Source organism: Alnus glutinosa, chromosome 11 (assembly GCF_958979055.1).
Source record: "Alnus glutinosa chromosome 11, dhAlnGlut1.1, whole genome shotgun sequence".
Classification (NCBI taxonomy): domain Eukaryota; kingdom Viridiplantae; phylum Streptophyta; class Magnoliopsida; order Fagales; family Betulaceae; genus Alnus; species Alnus glutinosa.
Genome location: NC_084896.1, coordinates 8,840,722 through 8,859,850, shown reverse-complemented (window position 1 = coordinate 8,859,850; position 19,129 = coordinate 8,840,722). Strand labels below are relative to the sequence as shown.

Below are 19,129 nucleotides of genomic sequence, written 5' to 3'. Positions count from 1 at the left end.
TTTTGAGGATGAATTTACTTGGTGGAATTTTGAATCCAGAGAGAGATGAGAGTTTATATCATTACATGATAGTTTCTCAAAAACAACTACCACCACCAGGTGAGCATCATGAAAGTGGTGGTGGTGATGAAGGTTTGACGAGAGACTTTTTGGATCATAGAGCTCTCTCTCATAGTCATATTCTCAACATTGCAATTCTTGACAAGTAACGGCATGAATACTTTTAGTTCTAATGAGCATCAAAATCAACCCCAAAAACAATGGCAAGGTTAATTAGCTCCTACATATGAAACTTTTTCCTTTATTTTTCTATTTAATAAACGTTGGAATTAGAAAAACCTCATGAAACATGACTTTGTATACCTCTGAATCATCTTTCCAACGCCACCAAGTTTGGCTCCGGCCATACGACATCTAAAACTCGAGATATATATGGTCTTTTTTATTAGAACAAGCTAGTCTGATTGGAAACCACCATGCATCTGTTGCACTTGGGGAATGGTGCACTCGGGTCTTGGTTGAGTTTTGTGGGTTGTAGTCCCGTAAGCCCTTCTCAGTTCTCATAGCTTGGTTGCAGTGCAGACTTCGGTTTGGTGGGCCTTAGGCTCCTGGACCCCATCCTTTCTTGGGGATTTTCGGTTTGGGGGGGCCTACCCTAGAGACTTGCTGGATGAGGGTTTGCCAGACTTTGGTTATAGGCTATCGGGCATTAGGGCCATTGTCCCGTGGGCTGTTGGCCTTTTGGTTTGTTCTAGTGGACGACACTTCCAAATGAGGCGTCGGTAGTTGGGCCTTCCACCTACAAAAAAGAAACAAATGATAATAGACATCACAGAAAAAATAAATAAACCACCCAAAATTTCTATGATGGTCGCTGAACAGGTCTCTTTTATTTCTCGTTGACTCATCTTATCATCGAAACCGTTGTGTGTTCAAAAAATTGGTTTTGTACGAACATAAATCGATTCAAGACAAACACCAACTAAATTCACCATTAATATCAAACTTTTACAATTTGAATAGGGCAGGCAAAATATTCGATTATTGCATGCCAACGGCCACTAAATTGCCACCGACTACCTATTGACTTCCAGTTGTGGGAAGTTGGAATAAAAAAAATGTTTTAACGTCAGTTCTGTTCAGTAAGCGGTAGAATATTTATTTTGTCGGTTAACCAAATCGAACTGACTTTGAGCACTCTCAGTTCTTTGCATCACTTGTTTATCTCAAATACATGTTCAATAAATACTTGTTTAACCTAAAAAAACAACTATTTGGGCCAAAAAATAACCCATTTTTACCCATTAAAATAGGCTTGGCCAATGTAAAAAAAGCTCATGACTAATCAATTTAACCGACGGATGAGCTTCTTATAACACTCCCCTACAACAATCTTGATCTCCGAAATATCATCAACTTTCCTGCCATCCTCACTCCAAAGATGTCTAATTTTATTTTTAGCATCACGTACCTTCACCATTTTATGAAAATATGCATTATTATGATCTCTCAAATTCAACCACGTACTTGTTTAGAGATTTTTGTTTAAGGTTATATGCTTCCTCAGCTTTGCACATTATTATTTTTCACAATTTTTCTAAGAAGTTATTTATTTTGTAAGTCCTCATTAGGGTTTCCTTAACTCTGATTTAAAATGGGTATTACAGATCGATGCAGTTGCCATTGGTTAAATAGGATTTCAGCCAATAGCAACACAAAATAAATTTTGATGGAGCCTTAGAAAGCACCAAGAAAGCTGGCCGGTACTGGTTCTTGAAAGCTTATTTGGCAAGATAAAATGTCCTGTCCAGTTTTTCAACCACAAAGAAAATTCTCATTTTAGAAAGCCATTGCCAGATAATTTTCTTGTTCTAGCAAGAACATAGTTTTGGTAACAATTATAATAATAGTTCCAATAATTAATAAAATAATAACAATAAGTCCAACTCCCAGTAAAATTCTTTATTATCAGCTTATAACAATTGGATCCTATCCCACAATTCAAAGGCATGAGTATTTTGAGGAGTGCCCTAGCCTGCAGGGAAGACTGTTTCTCGTTGGGGTGCCATGGTGGAGATTGAGGCTAGATATTAATACACGTTCGAATGCAATCAAGAAAGTTCACTAGAAGTAGAGACCAAATATGTTATAGAATGTGAGCTGCTTAACTAAATTCCATGAAATCCATAAACAGCTATTAATTGATCTCTGCTTATTTCTTGAAAATCTTATATTGTTTAAAGACTAAATACATCAGCAAAAAAAATCAAACCAATTTTGAACCAAACCCAGTTACTCACAATAATTATCCATGTGTAAACATAATTCACTAGCTGATGGAAAAGAATCAAGGGGCATAACAACGCTTACATGCAAATCAAAGTGAGTTAGTAGTTCCCATTATAAACAATAACATCAAAGTACGTAGTTACTTAACTAAAAAATAACAAGTACAAAAGATAGTACTAGTTCCTTACATCATATTACAGCATCCATTCAAATTTAGTAACACCAAAATGATGGAAAAGAATCAAATAATAGAAAAATGACACAAAACCTAGCAACTTAGTCTTAATCGATATTCAAAACTGTCAAACTCTCTCAACATCTGTAGTACTGCCTCTTAGGTCTCTTGGTAACATTCTCGGGCTTAGGGATGTCTTGGAAGTCTAGCAACTGAATCTTCCTTTTGGAATTCTGAGCTTGTTGGTACCTCTGATGTAGCTTCCTTTTGGTGGCTTCAAGTTTCAACTCAAATAACTCATCCATTTCAGGTTTTCCCAAACAACTCTTATCTGTAGTCTTTGGTACAGCTGAACTGCCATTACTGGACCTTCTTTGTTGCACAGCCGTCTTTCGAATATTCAACTGTTCCTTCTTATTTTGGCGTAGCGCAAGCAACTTGATGTTGATCAAACGTCGCTCTTTTTTTCCATCAGTACCACTCATACCACTGGAAGCCAGTTTTTTTGGAACCGGCTTGTTGTCTGATCTGTCCTTGGTAACCGGCTTCTTGTCTGATCTGTCCTTGGTAACAACACTTGAAGCCAGTTTTTTTGGGCGAGAAGAAAATGGGTTCTTCAAGCAACTGTACATAGACCCATTTCCTATGCTAATGCTACCCGAAGTTGTGGGTACCAATTTCTCATCCTTGCCACTCTTTGCATTGAAAGAAAGTTTTTCTTTCTTGTGGGCTGGAGGCAATTTGATTTTGAAAACAAGTGACGGTTTATTTTCAACACAATTCATGCCGCTTAAAAGAGTTGGGACTGGCTTCTCATCCGCTCTGTCCTTGATGACTTTGCCAGGCATTTTTCCTTTGTTGTGGGCTGCAGGAGGCAATTTGATCCTGAAAACAAGCCGTGGTTTCTCTTCAGCACCATTCATACCAGTTAAGGGGTTCTTGCATCTACCATGAACGCCCTCATTCTTGAGCAAATGATCAGCAGGATTGGTGGCAGGAAAAATCATTGCTGAAAACTTGTGCTAGTGTTTCTACGATCTGTTACGTGAGGAGTGGAGAACAGTATCACCTTTTCCGAATAGCCAAACACGTTGAATCGCCCAGACCTGGCAACAACAACAATTCAGACGCATATACCATAAAATTAATCATCAAAATATGACTACCCATTGGAGAATCATTGACATATTATGAATATGAATAAAAGAAGGTTAATGTTTCTAACTAACCAAACACCCAAAAAAGGCGAAAAAAAACAGAGCAACAAATCAACAATATATGCCGTAATTCCCTGTTTGGCTACTTGGAAACAGCGAGAGGGAAAAACAAGATTTTTTTTTAAAAAAAAAAATGACAAAAATGGGTTACGGTAAGCAGCCAGCAACGATCGTTTTTCCTTTCTTTTTTTTCTCACTGATTCTGAGTAACCAAACAGCCAAAAAAAGCGAGAGAAACAGAGCAACTGAATCATCAATATCAACAATATTCGAAACCCTAACCCTCTGTTTGGATGATCGAAAACAACAAGAGAAATTATGGAAGAGACCCAGCAACCGCCTTCTTTTCCCGCTATTTCCGAGTAACCAAACAGAGTGGAAAAGCGAAAAAGGAATCAGGAAATGGAGAAGAGGAAAGAAGAAAAATACCTAAAACGTTCTTGGCGACGAACAAGACGAAACGGCGCTTTTGAGAGATTTTTCTTTTTCTGAGCGATGGAAACTTGGAGAAAAAGAAACAAAGAGTGAGTGATAGGAGTAGCCGTGCCCGTTAAATAGAAACCCTAAATGCGGACTTGAGAGAGTTGAGAGTAGCCGTTGAGATTCACGCGGCTTTGATGATGTCACTACGCCCCGTTTTGGGCCCAATAATTAATCCATGAGCTCCTTTCTTCAGTTTTATTTTTTTTTTTTGGCCCACGAGTTCTTAATGAAATTAACTCATCTTTCAAAATAATCCTGAATTTAATTAAACAAACTCTAAGACTTGTATTAATTCATTTCAAAAAAAAAGAAAAAAGACTTGTATTAATTGTTGCATAACACAATGTTCTTTAAGTGTGATTAATTAGCCACTTCCTCTTTTAAGAGACATATGTATGCAGACTTTTGATGTTATAAATAAATAGGCATGTAATATCGAAGTTGCATATATGACACAACCTGTAATTTCAGGGGAGGAAAAGTACCCACACAATTTATAAGGGTTAAATGTTTTAAAAAAAAAATAATTAACAAATTGCAAGTGAAGATTATTACTTAAAAATATGGGAGTAAGCAATCACTAGAGAAATGTATCCCAAAAAGTTATTTAGTCGAGTATAACTTCTATTCGGTGGTAGCAAAAACCAATTTCTTTCTGCCCACCAATAAGAGGTTGACATATCAACATGGAACAAAAAATTACACAAAAAAGGTAAATGTTGGCAAAACACCGGATCATCCCTCCTTTCACCCTAAACAAAAACCAAAATTCCTCACAGCCACAGAGCCACTACCCCACGCGGCCACGCCGGACACCCGAGATCAGCAACTTCACGGACGACGCGACGAAGCCGAACGAGGTGGATGGTCCCGTCCGCTCTTCTTGGACCCAAAGTTGGCTGGGGGTGGCCGCGCGGCCACCCCTGATCCATGGGGCGGCTGCGCGGCCATCCCCAGGGTCTGGGGGTGGCCTTCGGGGCAACCCTAGATCCATCTAGGGCTAGCTCGATGGCCACCCCAGGCCCTGCGCGGCCACCCCCGGTCCATGGGGCGGTCGCGCAGCCATCCCCGGGGTCTGGGGGTGGCCTTCGGGCCAGCCCTAGATGGATCTAGGGTTGGCCCGATGGCCTCCCCAGGCTCTGCGTGGCTAGCCCCGGCCACTGGGGGGTGGCCGCGCGACTACCCCGGTCCATGGGGTGGCCGCGCGGCCACCCCCGGGGTCTAGGGTTGGCCCGAACCCGGGGGTGGCCTTCGGGCCAACCCTTCTGTCCAGGTCGACTCCGACTCAACCGGCCCAGGTCGACTCCGACTCCCCCAGGCCAGGTCGACTCCGCCGGCCAGCCCATTGGTGGCGACTACGGTTGTGGTGGCAATGGTGGCGGGTTGGGTTGGGTAGGCGGTGATGGAGAACAAGGATGGGTTTCAACGGGTGTGATTGGGTGTTTTCAAACTATGGTGCTTTGGTGTGCTAAACTGATGTGTTGAGTGTTTATTGGTGGGCAAAAAACTATTGTTTTTTGCCATAACTGTATAGAATGGGCTCTCTATTTAGTCTCATCTACTCGGTTTACAAGAAAACCCACCATAAAGCTAGGGTTTTTAAACAAAAATTTTAAGCCTTTTTCATTACACACAATAGCACGTATTCAACCAACCCAACAAAAAACAACAGTGCATTTAGGAATGAAACACAAGCTTCAGTTGAGAGATTACCTCTTGGAGCCTTGAACTCCCAAAGAATCAAGAAAATAGTTTCATTCTTTATCTACCTATCTATTTATGTATCTCCTACATGTGTTGGAGCCTCTAGAACACTAAATGGTCGCTAGGGTTCCATTAAAAGCCTTAAATAAACCCTCCTCCCATTTCTTTAAGTTTTGGACTTTTCTAAATTGTATACTGCCGGTTAGTGATAGTAGGACCAACCGATCACTAGGATTTCAAATTTATCTTACATGTCTTTGCTTCATTGATCAATCAATTAATTTATGCCGATCAATAGCAACGTCGTCTCTTTCATTAGGAGATTTAAGCAATCGCCTAAGGTCCCCAAGGCTCCCAATAAAATTTGTGAATGTACACATAATAAAAAATAAAAGCAAGTTCATAAAAAATAAAAATAGCCTTAATTATAGTACACAGGCGATTTTACAAAAAAAGAAGAAGAAGGTGAACCATCTCTCATTTGAAAGACTTAATAAGAGCATGTTTAGGTGTGCTATTTTTAAAAAAATTACGAATAATGAGAAAATTTGTTTATTTGAAATTATGTTTGGATAATATAGAAAACATGAGACAAAATTAGAAAAAATTGAATAACATCTTAGTAGAATTTGATATTTAAAAAATATTTGAAAAACAAGATTTGCAAGATAGGGAAAGAGAAACACAGGCGGCGTTGAGGTGGGGCGAGTGAACCGAGTGGTGGTGTCGATGATAAGAGAGAGAGGGGGACTCAGGTTATCTTGTTTTCTCAATTCTTTTCAAAATATAATTATAATTATTTATAAAATTAAAATTTTACCCTTCAAATTTGTTTATCTTCAAATTTTTTCTCGCCAAATTTCAAAAGTCGTTCACCGAACAAAAAGGGTGGTAAGGGTATTAGTTAATAGCGGTCAACAAGTGGAAGGTAACATGTTGAATTATTATTAATTTGTTTTACAACAATACGACATGACCGCATAGCGCAGTGGATTAGCGCGTCTGACTTCGGATCAGAAGGTCGTGGGTTCGACTCCCACTGTGGTCGCTTCGTCTTGCAGGATTTTGATATTTCTTTGTTTGTTATATTGAGTCGTTACTTGGCAGCCGCCACAATAACTCTGGAATTGTATTGTTTTCGTTTTTTTTCTCATGTATTTTTTCTTAACCTTTTCTTTGTTTTTGTTTTTGTTTTTGTTTTTTTTCTCCAGAGTGAGAATGTTTCCAAATGATTTATTTTTCATATTTTTTTTACTTTTTATTAACCATATTTAAGCCAAAAATTTAACGTTATTTAATCATTTGTCTAATTTTGCTTTTTTGAAAAAAAAAAAAAAAAAAAAAAAAAAAAACCCTAGCCGAAATTTAATAAAATTCATGAGCATAAGAACACTGTTGAAATTGAAAATTTGGAGCATTTAAAGATAGATAAACAGAAAGGATTTCAAGATTTCAAGTGAGTAATTCTAGAAGTCCATCATGTTTCACTCTTGTGTCCATCTAAAAATGATGTGACTTTTGAAATCACCATTGGGCTTGTGATTAATCATTATTGAATTTTGATCAAATGATGATTTTAAAAACCACCTCATTTTTAGAATGACACATGATGAACTTGTAGAATTACTCGAGATTTTAGGCCTTTCTTAACCTCTTTTTTGGGTTTATTTTAAATAATTTTGAGTTTTTTTTTTAAAAAAAATAATAAGGATAAATCCATCAATAAGGATGTAATATCCAGAAAACTTTAAGGGCTTCTAGGTCGGTATTGATTTTACAGTTACTGTTTTTTTCACTGCTTTGGATGATCTTTTAGTTCATGTGTGGTTTGGAGCCATTTATAGTGTTTTTATGGAGTTGGATGAACAAATTTAGTTGTGATTAGGATTTTGTAGTTGTTGCCTTTTTCATGTTTTTAGTGGAAAATTGATGCTTTTAATGCTAGTGGATATTATTTATTGATGAATAATTAGTTATTAAAGAATATAAATTCATTGCATTCTTATATGGTATTATTATTATACGATTCATTTTGCTGTCTTTTTAAGTCGAATAATAATGTCCATAGAATTTTCCCTTGTGTTTTCCCCTCCAGCATAGGAAAAAGAAAAAGAATAAACAGAGGAGAAAGAGAGAGGGGGTAGAACGTAGAAAGTAACTAGTTTTCTTTTTCAAAGTGAAATTTTTATTGCCTTTATATTAAATATATAATATAAATAACAATATTATTTATATATATATAATAATAGGCGGTTAGCAGTTATATATTAATCACATATTTTTACCTCTAAAACTACTGACCGTCCCACTCTAGACAATAACCGCCTCGTTTGTAAAGGCGCACTTATTATTAGCGTTTATTTAATGATAAAGGCATTGCAATCACATTGATAGATTGGGAAGAACATTGGAAAATTAAAATATTTGGGGAACATTGCTAAAATTGAAACCACATTGGACTTTCTCATAAAGAGCAAGAACATAATGAGTAATTTTGATACTTTTCCTTTTTCTTTTTCTAATATTATAGGTTGCTATTCCTTTTGGATTTTTTTTTTTTTCTTTCAATTTTCTTTTATGTTGCATTCCAAATTTCTTATAATAGAAACCCCTCGTCAACCATTTGCTAGTTTTTTTAATCAAATTTTGAATCTTATTGATAAAAAGACCAAAAGGTCAACATTGAAGGACAATACATTCTCTATGAACAATGTCATAGATAATTGGTGGAATTTTCTCCAATCATATAGAATTTATAACATGAGTTACAGCCTCTCGAGCTAAAAAATAAGCTACCAAATTTGCCTCTTTATGCACATAAACAATATGAAAGGACCGCAAAGAACTTAACGCCGATCTTATACCTTCAATAAAATGCCCAAATCTATTTAGAGGCTGGCTATCTGAATTGATCTCTTTGACAACCTACATAGCATCACCTTCAAGAATAATGTCAAACATCACAATTTCTTTAATAAAAATAACCGCACGAAGAGTTGCCTACGCTTCTGCCATTGTGGGATCAATGCTATTAGAAATAGTAGTACTTCGAGCAACATATGCCCTTCACGATCCCAAGCAACAGTCTCAAAACTTACATGACCTAATTTCTTATCAATAGTTGCATCCCAATTTACTTTGATTTTTCCTATGGGGGGACTGTCCACGTTGTCGGCTGAATTGGAGGAGAGGGTTTTAAAATTTCCAATTTCAATTTAATCTCCTTCTGAAATTCCTCAGGTGAAGCCTGAGCCTCCCTATGCACTTCCAATGGAGATTTAAATAAGCCTCCATGATAAAAAATATTCCTGCAAAGCTAAGTGTGGTACTTCTATAGTGGACCTCTCCATCAGTTCTTCAACCGTTGCTAGTTTGGCACAATTAGGGTGGTCAAAATCACATTAATTGCTTCAACGCCTTGATTTTTAAATGATCATAACAAATTCATAAACATTTTCTTTTTCTTTTTTTGTTTCTCTTTTAGGAATATATCTTTGTTTACTCATTAAGGTCGAGGGTTGACAATTGGCTTTTGAGAGCATCCCGCAACACTTTTAGTCAGACAACTGAAAGTAGGCTTGACAATTCGGGTTGTCGTGTTAACTCATTTGGTTGGTGTGTCAACCCGTTTAACTAATTTGGTAAAAATTATGTCATTAACGCGTCATAATTATGTCATAAACGGGTTGATGAGTCATAAACGGGTCATAAACAGGTTAGCGAGTCATAAACGAGTAATTAACAGGTCATAAACGTGTCATAAACGGGTTGACGAGTCATAAACGGGTTATAGCCTAAACCAAACCCTATACATTTGTGCCGTGTTCGTATCGGATTCGCGAGTCGTGTCAAAATTGCCAAGCCTAACTGAAAGCATGTATTCTATTTCAGGCAATTCTAATATGTTCCAGAAACCAAACTCTTTGACTAAAAAACTAGATTTAAACTGAAAAAAAAAAAAAAAAAAAAAAAAAAAAAAAAAAACTCATATTTCGAAACAAAAAGTTACTATTCATTTACAACTTTGCTGGTCACAGGTGCAGTTCATCAGTTCATTTGTCTGAACCAAAAAGCAGTTCCTGTTAGAATATTTCCTACCCCTGTATTTTTATTTTTTTTTCCTATTTTAAAAGACAGGCGAAGGAGATCAATTGTAGCTATTCTACTTGATCAGTTCATTTGTCTGAACCAAAAAGCATTTCATGTTAGAATATTTCCTACCCCTGTAATTTTTTTATTTTTTTTCCTATTTTAAAAGACAGGCGAAGGAGATCAATTGTAGCTATTCTACTTGAGCGTGACTATAGTAACACCTACCAGCAAGGAGCCGCACAAGAGGAGCGGTAAAAATCACAAACGCTCTCTGAAGTCTAACTGTACTATGGCCTGACCCAGCCTTATCAAAGCAGTATCAACGAAACCAAAGATTCCCATTTCAAGAGTGAAACCCATCCGGCCGATAATTTTTAATGTTACAAGGCCATTAATATATACTCCCAGAGTATTACTGCTCTCGTCTATGTCATCACTTTCCCATGTCCAAAATACATTTCTTGTAACGTAAGCTAGCTTACCAGGATAAAGCTTCTCTCCCTCACCTCCAATTATGGATACCGGAAGTTTTTGCCCTAACGAGTTAAGGGGAGGATTTGGATGTAGACTCAGGCTAGACAAAGTCAGAAGTTACCGTCGGCAGTAGATTTTTCCTTTGGCGTCGTCATTAATGATATTGCGAAGGCTATCTGGAAAATCACTAGGCCAGAAGACTATGTCACCTCCCAAAATAGCCATCTTTGAAAGATGATCAGCTGCTCTGTTAGTTTCACGCCATGAATGAGAAACCTTATACTTCTCAAACTTCTTTAGGAGTGCCCAAATATGATTCACGCAGCTAGCAGCCTTTGGACTAAAAGGCTGCTTTTTGTTAATGGTTTTCACAACACTCAGTGAATCAGACTCGACCCATATTACTTTAATTCCAAGACCCAAAGCAAGAACAAGGCCTCTCCATACAGCCCATAGCTCGACCAAGAAAATATCATCTCCAAGTGCTTTAGAGACAAAAGCACATATGGCGTTACCCCTATGATCTCGAAGTAATCCACCAAAACCAGCATTTTCTGGATCAACAGATCCATCAGTATTTAGTTTTGTCCATCCCAACCCTGGCCTTTTCCATCTACACCATCTAATTGACCCAGCAACTGGACTGAGAAGACCACTCAATTTTTCAATAGCAATTTGGTTGATATTCTGTACAAAATCCATCCCATTGCTTCTCTTTGTCACAGAAGAAGACTTGCTTGCACTTTTAATTAATTTCTCTACTCTTAATTTTTCTTTCTTAGCCTTGTGCTTCTTGCCTTGGAGGTGTGTCTCTAAACATTTTTCACTTGTAGTGCTAACCAGACAAAGAGCACAGCTCCATTCCTTCTGAACTTTCTTTGGACTGGTTGGGCGAGTAACATTTATTTCTGTACTGCCGTAACTGGACTCCAATGTTTCCTATACAGAGAAACAAGAAGAGATAAAATACTTGTGATGGCTTGATTCAGCAAAAATTGAATCAAACCTTGAAAAGATTAGCATTAAGCTATCGACTCACTTAGGTCTTGTGAAAGCAGCCATTCAAGGAAAGAAAAATAAAAAATGGTGGGGGTTGGGGGGGAGGGATCCATTTTCAGTTGTAATTGTCAGATTTTGTTTCAAAAGATTGCGTATATATTTGCCCAGGGATTGAGTAAAAAAAATTAGAGCTTTTGTCTATCGAAAAAGCCAAAAAAGAGCTTTTTAGAATAAGCCTCATTTTTTAGCTTCTCCAAAATACAGTTTTGAACTATTTAGAGTAAAAAAGTTAAAAGTGTTTCTTTTTCTTTCTTTTTTTTTATGTTTTTTACCAAACAAACAGATTTTTGAATGGCACGGCTTTTATATACTAAAAGTACTTTTTAAGTTCCTTAACACAATTTCAAACAGATTCTTAGTCAATATGCCAACAGATGTCATGGTTCCATAGCTTTTGAAATCTAAATTCTTTAACAATGCTTTTTGCTTACTCTTTAAGAGTAACACATAAAAATAGCATGTTCCAAGGCAGAAATCAGTACGTAAATAGAAATCATTAAACAAGTTAAGTGTAGTAATAATTAAAAAAAAAAAAAGAGTTTTAGTTCTCAATTGCACCTGACTTCCACATAACAAACTTGATGTCAGTACAACTTCAGGTTAGAAGCCTACCTGACATTGGAAGAGTTCTTCCTCCTTCCCTTCCGGTTTGTTTTTGATAATGTTTCTCTCAGTCACATCTAGAAAGGTGCTCTGCTTAGTCTCTGCTGAGTTCAGTATATGGGAACTCTCAGAAATATAGGGCCTTATGAAGTGCTTGTAGACATAAAAAGCACCGCCAAAGTAAGGTATCACCAACAAAACAGTTGACATACCCTTTGCATAAGACCAGAATGGAAGCCTGTCATGAAAGAACAAGTTTAAAGCAAAAATGCATTCTAAGACATGGCAGAGACACGGAGAAATCAGAATCTTCCATGCCCCCACATGCACACACGTACAGCAAAAGACATACACATGCAGAAAGAGACACAAGTGTTCGGTCCAGCTCGAGCTTTTGAGCTATGACATGCTCAAGCAACTTACTCTGCATTAGGAACTTGAAAATCCCATTTCAACCAAAGAAGAACAGGATTTGTGATGTGTAATACGTAAAACATCCATTCATCCATCTGTGCACATGTAACGTTCAGTTTAGCCGGTTAGGCAATATCTATTGTTAAATCACCACTTATCCTAAAAGCTTAACCTAATAGGATGCTCAACCCTCAAGTGTGGGTCCAAACTCCCCCTTAATAAGTGATGTCCAACACGTAAAATATTGAATTGAAATGGGTGGTGAATGATGAAGACAATGTTTGAACTTAAGACATTTTCTCTAATACCATGTGCTAAGCTAATAAAAAATGATAAATTTAAACATTTAATTAATATTTTAACATATATAATGTACTAGAAAATTTGAACTTTTTGTCAAACTAATAAAACTATGAGATGTAAATTTTCCCCTAGAAGATAACCCAGAAAAGATTATCTCAACTGATCTATCTATAACAGAATGTAATTTCTGCACAACAAAAGAAGCTTAATTACCATTCTAAAAGCTTTGCAAGCAACCACTCCAAGATATTCATCAAAGAAAACAGGACCCAATAACTGAGACACTGCTGATTTTTGGAGGGGGAACCACTCTCTATTGCCCGAACCGAAACATACCTGTACCATAATGTTGAAATTGCAGGTAAAAAAACTGTAGAACTAAAGCTCCTTGACATTCAGAAAGCAAGATAAAACATTCACCAAACAAAAAGAAGAAGAAGATAAAACCATAAGTTTAAGAACAAAGTAGACCCGATAAGCATATAACCATTCAATGACAAATGCAAGAGGGATAGCTACGTACAGAGGAAAAAGCATAGTGAATGAAGGCCTGCAGATCAAAAGAAAGGGAATAATGTATCAAAATTAAATTAAATTTAAAAAAAAAAAAAAAAAAAAAAAAAAGAAGAAGAAGGAAAATATCTACAATTCATACAAGGGGGTCTGCATAAAATCAAGAAATAAATGACCCCATAAAAGGAAAAAAGAAAAAGAAGCTCAAAAGTCAAACCAGGAAAGAAAACTGGAGAATTTTGCGACAAGCTTGAGAAAATCTCCCCAACCCATATCTTCAGTGTCGGTGTTCTTCCTTGTTGTTGCTTTTTTCTGCCGGAATTTTTTGAAATTTTTGAATAGCTTAGCCCGGAAGGTACGTATATGTTCAACCCAGGGGGATGGAGCCAAACAAGGTAAAGTTGCATCCCGGAACGAAAGAGAATAACATGTACACGCTATTTGACCATTAGAATTCTTAACGGTGAACTCCTCCTTGTATCCAATCAGCGTACATCAACACGCGGAATTGTGTTCCCGGTTTTTCTTTCTCAATTAATTTATAACGATTAGAAAAAATTAATTAATTAATTAATTAAAAAAAAAGATTATAAATGATTTGAAGGCCAAAGGACATCAGTTTTGCAAGAATTAAATGCTCTGCCTCTTCTTTTTAATGCTTTTATTTATTGTTTTTGTCAATCACTACAATTTATGAACCGGGACCACCTCCATTCTAATTGAAATAGGAAATATTAATAATGGTCTAGATTAAATTTTATAGATATAATGATATACATTTAATCATTAAAATGATTGGCTCAAATGTCTGTCCAGGTGAGCAAACAATGAGTACTTTTAATGCGTAGGTCAATAAAGAATTTAGAAAAACCCCTCATTCTCAAATAGGAAGAAGTTCTGAAAACTAGTGTGGGCTTTAAATGAATGAGTAAAGTGTTTACCTTCCCTTTTGAACCATATTTTTTCCAATTGAAAGTCATTCCTTCCTCATATGACTTTACGACGTGTCGCCTTTTCATTGGATTGCGTATAGTTCGTTTTATAGGGTTAGGTCATTGGCTCTGGTAATGGATGTCGCCAATAACCTCTCATTTGTCGTGGGTCGGGTGGCATTAAACACCACTTGCCCCCGTGATAAAGGAGAATGTGCGCTTATACCCCTTCCGTCATGAGTTATCTAAAAAATCTATTGACACATATAGGTTTTGGCCTTTTTAGGTGGGAGGAGAGAGAGAGAAAGAGATTGGATACTTTACAATTTATTGTGATCTTTTTCCGGTTGCCGAAATAACGTTGGTGGGCCAATCCGAGAATGGGTTGGTAACTGCTTGAAATGAGTTTCTTGGTCTAGACTTGTGGAATAAAATTCAGGTGTATCAATATGTATGTTACCACATTATTTATATATTGTCACATTATTTAAAAAGTTTAAACAATATAAACATTATCTACATCATTAAATATAACAAAATTTAATCTGAACCATAAAATAGATCATCTTCCATAATTTAGTCGAGAATTCCAATTGCAAATTAATGTTGATCATCACACCATCAAATACTAAAATTACCTCAAGTATTTATTACAAGATTATATTATTTAAATTTTTTTAAGTTCTTATACCTGATAATTTCAAGATTTAAGGATAGTCCACAAAGTTATTAGCATTTATCATTTAGGGATTAAATAAGCAAACTCCTGCGATTCAAATATTGAGAGTTAGAGTTTTTTGTTTTATTTTTAAGTTTTAGATTAGGATAGGGTTTATAAAAAGTGAGTTTTGGATTTTAATCAGTAGAAATTCTGGGGTTTAGATTCAATGAATTTTAGGTTTAGCATTCTATTTCTTAAATTGATTAATTCATATATTTGATTAAAACGTTTTTTTGGAGTTTTTTTTTTTTTTTTAACACTTTTATGCAATCAACGAAAAATATTTTCCATGTCAAAGTCAAAAACTGGCTTAACATTCACAAAGTGGGAAGTTGATCACCCTGTTTTTATCAATTGATGAATGTTTTATCTTGCTTTCTGAATGTCAAGGAGCTTTAGTTCTACAGTTTTTTTACCTGCATTTCTTACCCTTGTAAAGCTGAAGCCACCATCTGGCTCACTGAAGAAGTCCATCGCACCACCTCATCTCATCTTCATCTAGACAAACTTTGGCTTTTTGACCCAATGCACCATATGCTTTTGTCTACTCCATTTTTCCACAGTTATGAACCATAACTTGAAAGGCTTGGCCCTTCAGTTTTCACTGGCCTGGTGCTGATTGTGTATAAATGCCAATGTAGTAGATTCCTTTGGTTTGTTTGGTCAAAGACTCAAGACCTGTATCTCATAAATTTGATATGAAAGAAACTTATTCTCCTGTAACAATATCTGATGTTGCATCTATTTACAGTGTTCATTTTTTGAGCAAATAATTGGAATTAAAAATGAAATTTACAAATGAAAGTTTTTCCTTTTTTTTCTTCTCTCTACCAATAATCACAACAAGAACAATACCCCTGCCGGAAAAAGTGGAACCTGTTATTATCTCGAATGACAATTTCCCTTTCATATATTCTTGACACGAGTTTGGAAAATGAGTGGCAATCAGTGCACATACGGAGGTTCTTAACAACACGAATTGGCATACCTTGACCCGTACTGATTAGTCCAAAAGCTATGGCTAATTTCTCACTATGTCTGCTGAGCAAGTATTCTTTCTCCTGATCATCAACATCAAGCATAACATTGGTTAAATCAGGAACATGACCTGCATCACTGAGCCTGTAGTTTATTTCTTGTAGCATCAATGCAATCTGGGTGTTTTCTGGGTGTGATTCATCACCAGAGGTAAACTCATGGATTATTCCATTAACCTCTGTTGAGCTTGATCCAGGCACTTTATGGACACCTTTCTCCTTCAACTGTAGCCTCACTTTTGCAACTTCAGTCCACTTACCAGCAGATGCATATATGTTTGAGAGAAGCACATGAATCCCAGTCCTCTCAGGAGCCAATTCAATTATCCTTTCAGCTGCATATGCTGCCACTTCAACATTTTTATGCTTCCGGCAAGCAGCTAAAAGAGACCCCCAAATCACATCATTAGGTTCCATTGGCATGCTCTTTATGAGATCAAGAGCTTCTTCCAACAACCCAGCTCGGCTGAGTAAATCAACCATGCATCCATAATGGACAATTTGAGGGGAGATTCCGTGGATCTCCTTCATTGACCTGAAAAGGTGCCGCCCTTGATCCACAGACCTGCCATGGCTGCATGCTGTCAATAGCGCCACAAAGACTACCTCATCGGGTTTCACCCCTTGCCCAAGCATCTCATTGAAAAGCACTATAGCTTGTTCCCCATTTCCTTCCATGGCCATTGCTCCAATGGCTGCAGTCCAAGCAGAAACATCTCTTCTTGCCATTTTATTGAAAATTCGCATTGCACTTTGAGGATCACCACACCTAGCAAACATGTCAACCAAGGCTGTGCCAAGCCACATGTCACAGTGAATATCATTCTTTTCAATGTAAGTAAGGATCCACTTAGCAAGATCAAGAGCTCCTAAATAGCCACAGGCAGATGCAATGACCACCATTGTTACCCTATCGGCTTTAATCCCTTCATTCTGCATCACTCGGAAAAGTTCAATTGCTTCCACAAACATGCTCTCTTGGACCAAAGCAGTGACCATTGTGTTCCAGGAGACGAGATCACTGTCTGGCATTTCCTTGAAAATTTCCCAAGCCGACTCCACATTACCATTTCTAATTAAACCAGCAATCAATGAATTCCACGACACGACAGTCTTCTTTGGCATACAGTCAAAGACTCTGTGAGCCATTTCTTGTTTGCCACACTTCATATACATGTCTATCATCGCATTAGATATGTTATCCCAACCTTCTAACCCATTTCTCAAAATATAACCATGGCACTGCTTTCCAAAGAGAATATCACCTAAATGTGCACATGCTGAGAACACAGATAACATTGTAACTCTATCAGGTTGTGGTCCCTGTTGCAGCATCTCACCAAAGACAGAAAGAGCTTCTCTCAGCAGCCCCAGGCACACATAATTTGACATGATAGTATTGCACAGAACCAGATTTCTATCTACACATTCATTAAAAAGCCTCTTTGCACTATCAATAGCTCCACATTTCATGAACATATTAACAAGTGCATTAGCCATATGAGTGTTAAGCTTCACTCCTACCTCACCCATGTAAGCACTTACTTTCTCACACAATTCAAGATTCTTCAACTTTGCACAAGCTGATATCACACAGACCATCGTAACCGAATTGGGTCTAACACCCGTCTCCACCATTTCAAAAAACAAACAAACCGCTTCCTCCGGACAACCCCTCCTAGCATAACCACAAATCAAACTAGTCCACGACACAACATTTCTTTCAAGCATTCCATCAAACATCTTCCGTGCATAATCTATCTTTCCACACTCTGCATAAAAATGAACCAAAGAATTCCCGATAAACACATCTCCCTCTAAACCCATCTTCATAACTACTCCATGAGCTTGAATTCCCTCAAAAAACCCTAAAACCTTCGTGCATGCGCTTAGCAAAAAGGGAAACGTGAATTTATCAGGCACAATGCCCGCAACCACCATCTCAATATAAAGCAAGATAGCATCACCACCAAGTCCAGCAGAAGAGTAACCTCTAATCAAAGAATTGTACATGAACAACAACCTAGTATTTCCCCCATCTCCATTGTAGCCTTCAAACGCCTTTCGAGCGTAATGTAAGCTTTCGGAGGAGCCCATTTCGGCACACGCGGCAATCAGCTTGGTCACGGTCGACGGGCTGTGGCAGAGGCCTTTCTTTGTGATGTTACAGTGTATTTGCCTGAGTTCGTTCATGGTTTTGCAGTTTTTGAAAGACCCAGTAGGAGAAGAGTCCTTGGCCGTGGTCTTGGTCTTGGGCTTGGCCTCATCTAGATTGGTGGGAGTTATGGAGCTTGGGGTGGCTGAGACCACAGGAGGCAGAGGAAGGGTCACGGCCATTGTGGTCATGCTGGTATTGGCTGCTGCACCAAGAGCTACTTTAATTGGAGATACTTTCTACTAAAATTCCACAACTACTATCATCAACGACAATTAACAACTACATTCTCCAATGGCCACATACACAAATCAAAGTAAAGTCCTCTCAACCAACACTACCTACAAGCGGCCATCACAAGAAAATCACCAAATCCAAACTTTCAAAATGCAACCCCTTAAGCCATCTCTACCCGTAAACCTCCAAGAAAGCCCACAACTCAGAATCCCATAACTGATAACTCCAAGTCCTTTCCTAGCAAAACAACAAGCAAGGCCAAGACATCACCCACAGAAAATCCACCCCAATCTAGCATTACACAACCAGAAAATCAAAAGGAAATGTAACCCATATCAATCCACCAAAATCATCTTGAAATGGTACAACAGGGTATCGAGATGCTACAGGGAGCAACCAAAGGCAGAGCTCACCTCAAGGTCGGTTCGATATATTTTGGGGCATAAGGCGATAATTTTAAACGAGGTTTTTTTTCGTGGGCCCTATTCTCAATGATTGTTGTTTTTGTAGAGTTATGACTTGTATTTCAACGAATCTTTTTCTGTGAATCTCACTCTCTTCATTAGCTTTCTTATAGTCAACATCATTTTAGTTGAGTCTTTTAATAGGAGAGAAAATGTACTTTTTTTTGTTAGTATTAATTGTTATATTTTTTTGCCTTTAACTATTTATTTTTCTATTGAAGTTAAAAAGTTTCCAAAGAAGAGATCATGCTTCTTTT

General features: G+C 37.4%; 2 protein-coding genes and 1 non-coding gene across 3 annotated transcripts; 1 reads left to right on the top strand and 2 right to left on the bottom strand.

Moving 5' to 3' along the window:
- Window positions 1-6,842: 6,842 nt before the first annotated feature.
- On the top strand, window positions 6,843-6,916 carry TRNAR-UCG (transfer RNA arginine (anticodon UCG)). Its single transcript has one exon. It is a non-coding gene; the product is annotated as a tRNA-Arg (tRNA).
- A 3,363-nt stretch (window positions 6,917-10,279) lies between these two features.
- LOC133882799 (uncharacterized) lies at window positions 10,280-13,821 on the bottom strand. Its single transcript, XM_062322019.1, has 5 exons — window positions 13,544-13,821; window positions 13,337-13,363; window positions 13,027-13,149; window positions 12,106-12,334; window positions 10,280-11,373 (listed from the first exon to the last, which is right to left on the bottom strand). Exons 1-5 carry the CDS (start codon window positions 13,597-13,599, stop codon window positions 10,552-10,554), a joined length of 1,257 nt encoding a protein of 418 aa, XP_062178003.1. The 5' UTR covers window positions 13,600-13,821; the 3' UTR covers window positions 10,280-10,551.
- A 1,911-nt stretch (window positions 13,822-15,732) lies between these two features.
- Window positions 15,733-18,816, bottom strand: LOC133882307 (pentatricopeptide repeat-containing protein At3g22690). The gene has a single exon (XM_062321448.1). It carries the CDS (start codon window positions 18,360-18,362, stop codon window positions 15,807-15,809), a length of 2,556 nt encoding a protein of 851 aa, XP_062177432.1. The 5' UTR covers window positions 18,363-18,816; the 3' UTR covers window positions 15,733-15,806.
- Between the last annotated feature and the right edge of the window lie 313 nt (window positions 18,817-19,129).

Coding starts and splice junctions, on each gene's coding strand:
- LOC133882799 (XM_062322019.1), bottom strand. CDS start 13,599: ATGGGTTGGGGAGATTTTCTCAAGCTTGTCGCAAAATTCTCCAGTTTT. Junction 13,364..13,543: donor TTCTCCAGTTTTCTTTCCTG/GTTTGACTTTTG, acceptor TTTGATCTGCAG/GCCTTCATTCACTATGCTTT. Junction 12,335..13,026: donor CTTGCAAAGCTTTTAGAATG/GTAATTAAGCTT, acceptor CTTTCATGACAG/GCTTCCATTCTGGTCTTATG.
- LOC133882307 (XM_062321448.1), bottom strand. CDS start 18,362: ATGACCACAATGGCCGTGACCCTTCCTCTGCCTCCTGTGGTCTCAGCC.